At 35.7% G+C, this 11215-nt stretch overlaps 2 protein-coding genes across 6 annotated transcripts in view; both read left to right on the top strand.

Annotated features, from left to right (window-relative positions):
* The window catches only part of LOC108744840 (kinesin-like protein CG14535), a 294798-nt gene that overhangs the window by 218849 nt on the left and 64734 nt on the right, over positions 1-11215 (top strand). The gene's annotated exons all lie outside the window — the stretch shown is intronic.
* LOC108734152 lies at positions 8763-11065 on the top strand. Its single transcript, XM_018465577.1, has 2 exons — positions 8763-8835; positions 9110-11065. Exon 2 carries the CDS (start codon positions 9111-9113, stop codon positions 11040-11042), a length of 1932 nt encoding a protein of 643 aa, XP_018321079.1. The 5' UTR covers positions 8763-8835; position 9110; the 3' UTR covers positions 11043-11065.

Raw genomic sequence — 11215 nt, forward strand, 5'->3', positions numbered from 1 at the left:
TTACGTATCTTACTCATATCTTGAGATACTGCTGGATCAATTTGATTATATAAAAAGTATTTTTTTAATAGTTTCGCTGCATCAAGTGCTTGTTTGATGCTTGGTGGAGGGACAGGATCGTCTTCTTCAACAACGTACACAGCTGCAGTTCTTATCTATTTCGGCAACTTAGAAAGTACTGCTCAATGATTTCTAATGCCGCATTGTTTCGTTAAATAGGGTGAGCGTGACGCTATATAGAATGTAATATTGTATAGAAAACAATGTAAACTAACCAAAGTCAAGCAATTTCGACGTTTTAAGGAGTTTGTCATTAAATCGAGTGACGTTATAAAGAGTTTACACTGTAATTACTTTTCTTATTGCAAAAAATGAGATGATTCTGCGACAACAGGTACCTTCATTAACCATCACTGTATTCTTACGTCTATTCGTCTTTCATAAGTGGAATGCAACGGAAAATATCGGAGCGTATACCGAGCACGTCTGTATAAATTTTCTAGGTAGATAACCCTTTCAAAAGCAGATTTTACGGCCGATCAATATTTAGAATATCTTTACGAAATTACAATTATCTTCTCACATGCGTTTTACACGTACATCATCATAAAAGATGTACTTATTGTGGGTAAATTGTATTTTATTTTTTATTTGTGAATGTTAATACTTATAAACATTGTTATTTATTAAAATCTTATTTGTTTAAGCAGCTTTAGAACTGAATATAGTTGAAACGTTTTAAATTGGCATAGTTCGCAATAAAACTGTCATATTTACTTTCTTCTTTCGACTTACTAATTGGACTACAGCGGTTGCTGACACAACGCCTACTTTTATTTTTATGACAGACGTTGTAGAGAACAGGGTAAACATCAAAAGGAGATGTCAGGTAGGAATAGAACTAATAAAGAAAAAGGAGTAACATTACACCAGTTGATGTGTAACAGAAAGAGTTACAGGCAAGCAGAATTTGAGCATGTTTCTAGCATCGGAGTTTAAAGAAAATTCAACATTCTCAGGAATTGAGAAAAGCAAAAACGCTTGCTTAAAAATATAATTCCTACTAGGTAGTCATAACGCCGATCCTGATCTTTTGCGTACCTAAGCAAGCTTTAACTGCTGTACCGCTTACTATCATTCGGTTACATTCGACAAAAATAAAAGTTATTCCAGTTGACGGCCTCTACGCAAAGAGATAATTGTATATAGTAGGCATCCGACATGTTTTTCTTAATAGAATAAAACATAAAATAGCTAGATCTTCCCGAGATAAAAACGTTCAGTCTCTCAGAGTCTCTGAAAACGAGACTCTAGTCTCCGTCTCTCATCGAACCTCTCTGGTGTCACTGAGAGAGACTATCGAGAGACTCAAAAAAACTGTTTAGCGAGAGACTTGAGTCGCTCATAGAGAAATCCTCATTACGTATCCAGTCTCTGAACGAGAGACTCGAATCTCTGAATTAAGAATTTTATCGTTCGAGTCTATCATACAGAGACTGAAAGAGATCCATAAAAACACCTAGGCAATAACTGAGAGACTGTGAAAGACTATGAGATACGCTATCAGAGACGCTGAAAGACTCTGAGAGACTGGAGAGAGAATGAAAATTTTTGTCTAGGGTTGTCTGTCTTTTTTTATTTTGAAAATCCACCATGTTACGATTCCATAACAATTTTTATGTTGCAACTGGCTTATTCGATAAGAAAAAAATGTCAAAAAATTACACATCAAACTTGATTTTCCGTGAACTTAATTTATCTCTTTTTACTTAGTTGTGTAAACTGAGTTATATTTTGCTACGTTAGCATATATATAAAAAAAGTTTTCCCTTTGTGGGCCGGCTTCTTTTTATTAAATAAAAAGACCAGCTCTTTAACCCCATTGGGAATACTCGACCTTTTCTATATTGAAAGTTCAACACTCTTTCGAACCCCTTGAAGTGGTCGAAGAGGGGTGACGTTGAAGGAGTTACTGGGTTCAATTGTGTTGTTTTTCTGCTGGGGCTTATCAATAGAACAAAAATAATAATGAAGTTATTTATATTTTTTATTTTCAGCCTGTTGGTTCCAGCCCCCTGTCTTGCGTTCCGCACTGTACATAATGTGAATTATGTCAGCAATAATTTTATTCGAAAACAAACTGTTAACAACGTGGTTGGCAACTTTTAAACGAAATTGTTGTTATTTAATTTGACGTTGTGAAAGAGAATCTTAAAGTTATGCGATTATGTAGCGGTGTTACCTCAACTTTTGTTGGAAATTCTGACGTGCTACTAATTTAGTTTACGTAGAAAACGTGTTTATGCAATCTTGATGCAAGTGCATTATGTATGTGTTTTATTGTAATAAAACGGCAAATTTAAGCGACGCCGAGCCACTTTTGCAGCAATTTACATTGCATTACTACGACAATCCAATCCTGGATTTCAGGCTTGAATTCATTTGAGTTTGCTACTTCGGACTAGTAGGAATATTACGTATCCAGAGAGCGTAGGACTAACAGCTACTTCTACTGCTATAAGGGATTTGAAAACAGGTGAAAATTTATCAATCGGCCTATTTGAAATTTAAATCACTCTTAAGCGCACTTAAGCCGTCCTCATACTAACAAAGAAGCTTCTTGAACTGTAAATTCTTTCGCTGATTAATGTATAAAGGCAAAATGTCGTCATCTATATCCTTAGAATGGTACCTAAGGAATAGCAAGGAATTTAATGACAGTGGCGACTCGTTGGTTTGCAACACAAGAGAACATAGTGGTGGCATGACTATTTTCAACGTAACTTTATGGAATATACCTATAATTACACTATTGAGTTAAAAATGGCTGCTTCTTCATTTTCTGATTTAAGTTTTTGGGGTCAAATGTACTTTGAATGAATTGAAAATGTTCAATCATTTTGTCAAGGATCTCGATATGCTTTATCATGTATGCAACAATAATTATCGAATATTTTTTGAAGCATTTTCGAAATTGTTGGTTCACTTCTGTGTGCGGTTATTAAGATTTTGTGATTTCAAGAAACTCGCCTTAGTGTGTATCCTTGTCTCTCGAGGGAACAAAAGACCCTTTGAGAATCGGGTTTCTTTAAAGTTTTCCACGTTTGCTGGAACGTTTCCTAACGAGGCCTTCTTTGGATTTTTTTAATGAAGGCGCGCGCATTTTGAAACCGTCATGTTGAGCGGTGCTCTTGACCTTAGTAAACAAGGGAACTGGGCGCAATCAACTACACACAGAGCACTTGTGCAACTAAATCAAAATCCTTCAACTTTTCGTTCGTTGGCTACCTGAAAATTCTCCGATATTCGAGTTTTCTAACTCTTGTTAGGGCTTTTATCTATGTTCGGGAAGTCGTTTGTGCCAGACGTGGAAATAAATCAGATGATTTGATGTATTACGGTTGTAACTCACTAACTTCTGTTTGCCTTATCTAATGTGTTTTTAAACTTAACTACCTAGATGTCCACACGAAAGGATTTTAAATTTCTTAAAGAAGCGCTTCAGTTAAGAAAACGTATTAGTATTGCGTAAGAAGAATTTTGCTGATTTTAAATAAAACCCTCCCCTACTTATGTTTATTAACTTCGAGATTCATACAAATAAGCAGAAAATTATTACAAGAATCCCTTTTTAAACACTTCCATTTTTGCCTAAAGGTTACACATTGGATATGTGCCCAAAATCCTGGGCACGGCTTAAAATGATTAGGTTAGGTTATGTTATAGAGGATTAGGGTAAAGTCAGAAATAGATATACCCTGCTTGACTAAGTTTGCTTTCAAAAATTTTAAGATTATTATTTTTCAACTTCCATTTAAGGTTAAAAATGTTTTTCTTTCTACTCAAAATTATTATTTTCTGTATCGCCAGAAATTCAATTAATGTTGGATTTTTATATCGACTAGCACAATGCTGTTTCTGTACTGATACTTACTATATGTATACACTTTTGAGCTTTTAATAAAGGTTACTACGAATGCATTTGACTGTATGGGGCGTACACCATTTGCTAGTTATTATTAGAATTGTTTTCCTTCCACAATAGCAGATTCTACGAACACTTTTTGTTCCTGTTTTGAACACATTTCTACACATTGTTTTTAATGTTTTATTTACTTGGGAGGGATGTTATTATCGGATGTGGAAGTGCTGGTTGCTTTAATAAATTTTTTATTACAATTTAACTCGCACTTATCAGAAACAGACATTTATTTTCTTAACATATGCTGTTAGGTCAAACGGGAGAACAAAATATTTTCGAAAATTGTAAGTAAGCCATTGTTATCGTATTGGAAAATGATAATTTAAACGTTATAGTGCATTAAATAACGTTTACTCTGCGTTCAAGAGAGAATTGATATCGAAGTGGGTGTAATAAATCTACATTTCCTTTCTGCAACGTGGAAAATGCAGGCAATTAGATACCGAACTGTCTCTGCGAAAATATTTATTACTTCTAATGGAGAAATAATTTTCAACGTTTCATGACCATATGCTAAATTATTCTAAAATTTCAGAGCTGTTTTCTTCTCTCATACTACATACATAAATAAAATATAATAGTATGTAGTCCTAATAGTTGAAGGATCATTAATAACTACCTAATTATGTATATTCCCAAATATATCTATGAATCTTTTAATAGAATTCACATTCGATACAATCAATAAATAACAACCAGGTGGCGCTTTATCGCCACGCCACCAGTTCAAAACAAACTTTGACTCCCTAGGTGCTTTAATAATTGCATTTAAACATTAACAATTTATTAATTGAGATTGAGTTAAGAATATTTTAATTCTAAATTATATCCATTAGTTAATGGCTAAAGTTATTTTCCCTTTTTATCTTTTGTGAGTATCGTTTATGTTTTGCTGCCAGATAAAGGGAAAAGTCGGTCCTTTGATTCTTTTATAAACGTAGGGGTAGGAACGGATAAACGAAACGGTGTCGTAAATGTGTCTATGGAAGGGATGTTGATGATCCCTATGGGTCGATTTGGTAAGGGTCAATCAGCCGTTACTTACTTAAAAGTGGAAAACGGGGGAGATTTTGCATTTTCTTTAAACAGAAGCCTTTGACGGCATAATAGAGATAAATGGTTAACGTTTATGACCTCTCTTTCCCAGTACAGCTGACTTTATTAATGCAAAAATAGGTAGGTATATTCTTAACTTAACATTAAAGTTGATAGTAAATCACGTGGATATCTATTTCCTTAAAATCGTTGAGTGTATAATATTACAAGGTCTTGTAGGATATCGATTTACCGATTTTTTTTGTATTCCCATACAAATTTGTTCCTTGCATTTCCTTCTTTTTTAGCTGAAGTGGAGGAGTGCTCTTGTAAAACGCTAGCGATACAGATCGCCGGAAAGCAAAAGATGGTGTTTGACCCAGTTCATTTTCTGAAGAGTTTGGTTTTTAGCATTCCTTGTAATACAAAAAGGGGATTTCGAATTTAATCTCGCTTACATTCCCTATATTTCTGCTCTTTTAGTGTACTTATATATGTACAGCTGAACTGAAGAATAAGCTGACCTAAATAGATAGCTGCTGATTTCAAATATCGTTTAGAGAAAATGTTTTCGACTAAATTATTATTTTCAAAGTATCATCATCATAAGATCGGCAGTCCTAAGACTGGTGGACACGCACCTCCACTCTTTCTTATCCTCAGGTAATCTTCGCATTTCCTAAAACTAGAACAACTCATATCCTTAACTATTTGTGAACAGTAATCTAATCTAGGTCTACCTCTACCCCTCCGTTTCTGCCTCTTCTGACTAGAACTTCATGCCTGAGAAGGTGTCCTATCAACCTATCTCGCCTATTTCTTACAGACTTCCATAGAGTCCTCTGTTTTCCTATTTTTTCTAATACCTCTTCATTTCTAACGTTCTCTATCCACGGTATTCTCATCATTCGCCTGTAACACCATATTTCGAACGTTTCTAACCTTTTCACTTCCGGCACGCCCACCGTCAATGTTTCGCACCCGTACAGCGCCGCGTTGCAAACATACACCTTTAACAATCTTTTTCGAATTTGTAAATTAATCGTTCGCAATCATAGAAGTGACCCTTTTTTATTAAAGGCGACTCGACCCTGCGCTTTCCTGTGCTTTATATCCCTACTACTCATTCCGTCCTGACTTATCTGACTTCGTAGACACCTAAAATCTATCACTTCTTCTAATTTTTCGTCTCCTGTCTTTATATTCGCTCTTTCCCTACTTTTTCCTCCCTTGCAAACCAGTAACTTTGTTTTATATTTATATTTATCTTCATANCAGTCATTTTTGGAGAAATTAAATTTTTTGAAATGAGCAATCATTTTAATTGATAAGATTACTTTTCGACTGGTTATAATTAGATAAGGCTTACATAAAATTAGGTTTCGGTCCTCTTCGTGACATAGAGGTCATGTAAAATTCGTGCAGGCGAACAAGATTGACTAACTCAGAGGTTCATCTGGAAATAGACAGCGAAAAACATTTCGGAGATAATAAGAAAACTAAGGAATTACTTCAGAAACCAAATCAATGGCGCATACGATTCAATGAGCCGAGTTAAACAGATTGGATACGCGACTTGGATGCGAATGGCATCCCTCCTTGGTATGGAGAGCAGTGATTGTCAATACACAACCCTCGTTGACCCCTGCTATAACCACGTGCTAGACATGCATCTATCGACATTGTAGACATTTCATTTACACTTTCAGGTCATACGGAATGTGGAAAAGATGATTATTTTATTATTCGTTGATATTTATCCATCACAAATGTTATTATTTTTCTTATGTATCTAAGCATTTTCCTGTTAAAGTGAATTGCATGACTTATATTTTTGTGTTGTTTTAATAAAGTTCTGGTTACATCAGCTAAGTGGATCTCATGGTGGAAGCTACTTTAAAATATTAAAGGATAGGGTGTGATGTAACAATAATTTTAACAGAAAAGATTGAACCCTACCTTCAGTTTTAAGAGCTTTTTCACATGAACTAGCAGTCTGGTTTACTTCGTTACTTAAAGTAATTGAAGAAAAACACAAATACAAATGAATATCGTAATGTACCTGTAGGTACAAGGATTATTTTAATTTATGTCCAAATGGAGCAACTCCAGTTTAGTCGATGATTTTGTGAAACTGCCTGTGACGTGCTGATGTGAACTAATCAGTTCGAAATCGGGATAAATTATTGATCAAAGCTACTTTATTATTGTTTCCTGTTTCTTAATAAACTGTAAATTCGGTACTTTGAATGAATCGCCAGATAAAAAGTGTACCGAATGTTGTTAAGGTCCACTTTTCGGCGGATAGCGTTTTATTCGGGTCAGCCGGTGTAGTTTATTATTTAGTCGGTCCACTAGAGCACTGACATATCGCCGGTTGTGAATTATAAAGTGACTTGTCAGCCTCGTCCAATGCCGAATTAGCCACTGCAAAAACGACCTGCCTGGAACATTGGACAATTTTGCAAAAAACACGGGCTGTCGCTCTTGTGCCGCAGAGATGACGTACACGTTTAACCACTCCGAACGCCTATATTCACCCGTGTGCTAAACGGCCAAAATATTCAGTAATATGATATTCATAAATACGTACAGATAATTAATGGAATGCATCTACGTCAGTGTGTTTATAATAGGAAAAATAACCATTGCAGTCAAATAGAAAATAAGGAAACTGTTTCTAGTTGGCTGTTGCGGATGATACCTTGAGGTTTTCAGATTCCTAAAGGTTTTGTTTGGAATTTAAGATTTTAATGTTTTTTTTTTACAAAAAATAAACTACACTGTAAACTCTATATAACGGCACTTAAGGGACTGAACATTTTTCGGCGTTATAAAGAGTGGTCGTTAAATGGAGAGAAATAAAAGATATTATTTTACTATTCTATAATAATATGCATTTACCAATATAGTACACATTTTGCACACGAACATTATTATTCATACATTGCGTATAGCCTGTTATCTTCGTCTGATGTTTTTTGCTGCTCCAATATTTTAATTGTATTTTGTTACGTATCTTACTCATATCTTGAGATACTGCTGGATCAATTTGATTATATAAAAAGTATTTTTTTAATAGTTTCGCTGCATCGAGTGCTTGTTTGATGCTTGGTGGAGGGACAGGATCGTCTTCTTCAACAACGTACACAGCTGCAGTTCTTATCTATTTCGGCAACTTAGAAAGTACTGCTCAATGATTTCTAATGCCGCATTGTTTCGTTAAATAGGGTGAGCGTGACGCTATATAGAATGTAATATTGTATAGAAAACAATGTAAACTAACCAAAGTCAAGCAATTTCGACGTTTTAAGGAGTTTGTCATTAAATCGAGTGACGTTATAAAGAGTTTACACTGTAATTACTTTTCTTATTGCAAAAAATGAGATGATTCTGCGACAACAGGTACCTTCATTAACCATCACTGTATTCTTACGTCTATTCGTCTTTCATAAGTGGAATGCAACGGAAAATATCGGAGCGTATACCGAGCACGTCTGTATAAATTTTCTAGGTAGATAACCCTTTCAAAAGCAGATTTTACGGCCGATCAATATTTAGAATATCTTTACAAAATTACAATTATCTTCTCACATGCGTTTTACACGTACATCATCATAAAAGATGTAGGGGAGGCCGGGGTTCAAAGTGCCGGGGGCAGGTTGTTCCGATTGAAATAGCTCCGCGAAGAAAAGAGATAGCAATAGATGTGAAGTGCGTCGCGAAACGACATATCATCGCGCCATTTCGTCAGCCATTTTAGTGACGCTCTGTCCGCGTGTTAGCGTGGTAGTCGATTAGTGACACTCAAACATCACGTAAGTAAATTTTTTCGTCATCATACTTTTTGGTCTATTTCAATCAATTTTCTAGCTATTTATGTGTGACTTGCTATTATCTGTCGAGCAAACTATAGTGATTATCTTTTTAATATCATTTTTGGCTTTTGAAAACCTATTCTATTATAATTGGATGTTACTTTAGAAAATAGAATTTGGGGTTCCAAGTTCCTCTGGCGGGGGGCTAGTTGTTCCGCGGAACAACCTGCCCCGTAATGAACACGTAAATAATAAAATTAAAACTTTGTTTTAGGATGAGAAACTATAAACGAAAAACCGAACGGGGCAAAGTTTCAATTGAGCTTTTGCAGCGGGCTGCTGATGCTGTTATTAAAGACGGTCGTAAACTTAAGACGGTAGCTCGGGAATTAGAGATATGTCATATGACATTGTTTCGCTTCGTCAAAAAGTTGAAAGCTGGTGTAACACCCACTGTGGGTTACTATTCTAGACAGGTGTTCAACCAAGACCAGGAGAAGACATTGGCGGATTATTTATTAAAATGTTCATCAATTTACTTTGGTCTTTTGCCAGAAGAAGTAAGGAAGTTGGCATATAGTTGCGCTGTCAAATTTGACATGCCTAATATTCCAGTCTCTTGGCATAGAAATAAAGAAGCTGGAGCTGATTGGTTCACTAGTTTTCTGAAAAGAAATCCGTCTTTGTCCATAAGAGCTCCGGAAGCCACAAGTGCAGGACGCGCATCCTCTTTTAACCGGCACAATGTTCGTGAATTCTTTAGCAAGCTCGGAGACGTCATATTGAAATATAACTTGCTACCGTCTAGAATTTGGAACTTGGACGAAACGGGAGTAACCACTGTATTAAAGCCAAAGAAAATAGTCGCTGCAAAAGGCGTTAAACAAGTGGGTGCCATAGTGTCAGCGGAGCGAGGAACTTTAGTTACCGTTGAACTTGCAGCAAATGCAGTGGGAAATACTGTACCACCTATGTTTATTTTTCCGCGCCTTAAATATAAGGACTTATTTATTCGAGATGGTCCCACGGAGAGTATTGGAGCTGGAAATAGCTCGGGATGGATGACAGCTAAAGAATTCCTCATATTTATGGACCATTTTATAAAACATACAAAGCCCACTCCCGAAGACCCCGTATTGTTATTGCTTGATAACCATCAATCACATGTTGACATTGATGTGGTTGAAAAGGCAAAGGCCAATTCGGTTATAATGTTGTCTTTCCCGCCACATTGTACCCATAATTTGCAACCACTAGATGTTGGCGTTAATGGACCGTTTAAAACGTATTGTGCCAAAGCGCAAGAAAACTGGCTACGTAATAACCCAGGCAAGACAATGTCTATTTATGAGATACCTGGAATTGTCAAACATGCATGGCCTTTAGCAGCTACACCAAATAACATTATGAACGCATTTAAAAAGGCAGGCATAAGTCCATACAATCCTGATATATTTACGGATGAAGATTTTGCCCCGTCGTTCGTAACTGATCGACCAATGCCCGACACTGCTAATATTTCATTGGAATTGGGAAATCTGGAACCACAGTTTCAAGAATTAGCAGACGTTAATGAACCTCAGGTGCATCATGATATGGAAACCATCCCAGGTAACGAGCCACATCCAGCAATTATAGAATCAGCAACCAACGAACCTCAACCAGGACCCTCGCACATTGCTAATTTGTCAAATAATGTTGTCATTCAAGCCACATTTAGCACATTTTCACCTGAAGCTATTAAACCTTTACCAAAAGCACCACCAAGATCGTGTGTAACAACTAAGCGACGAATAAGAAAATCAGCAATACTGACAGATACGCCTGAAAAGAATGCTTTGGCTGAAGAAAAAGCAAGAAAAGTAAAGAGCAACACTAAAATAAAGACGAAAGTTGAAAAAAGAGTCAAAAAGAATAAAGTAACTGGTACAAACAAGCGAAAGAAAGTGGCAAGTAAATCCGCAAATGGTAAAGAAAATGTGAAAAGGAAAGTCCTGCAAGACGATAATCATGGAAATGATAGTGAAGAAGAGACCATGGAATGGTATTGTATAATATGTTACAATTTATATTCCAACTCACGACCAGGTGAGCAATGGATTGAATGCGTCATGTGTAAGAATTGGGCTCATTCAAAATGCCTGAAATCTGAAGATGTTCATTCTTATGTTTGTCAAAATTGTAATTCTGACGACGACTCTGATTAATTTTTTTTAAGTTCTTCTAAAGACTGAAATGAATCTGTTGTCACAGAGTAGGTTTAGATTATTGATCTCAGTAAAATGAATGCTATACGACTGAATTAAGAAACTATAACTCGAAATGTTAAAATTTGTTATTTTTGTTTTAATTAAAAGAAATAATTTTGTTTTTTTGACAA

The sequence above is a fragment of the Agrilus planipennis genome, unplaced genomic scaffold, assembly GCF_000699045.2.
Source record: "Agrilus planipennis isolate EAB-ADULT unplaced genomic scaffold, Apla_2.0 scaffold35, whole genome shotgun sequence".
NCBI classification, from domain to species: domain Eukaryota; kingdom Metazoa; phylum Arthropoda; class Insecta; order Coleoptera; family Buprestidae; genus Agrilus; species Agrilus planipennis.

Bases quoted from the DNA above. Each gene is read 5' to 3' on its own strand.
- LOC108734152 (XM_018465577.1), top strand. From the start codon at position 9,111: ATGAGAAACTATAAACGAAAAACCGAACGGGGCAAAGTTTCAATTGAG.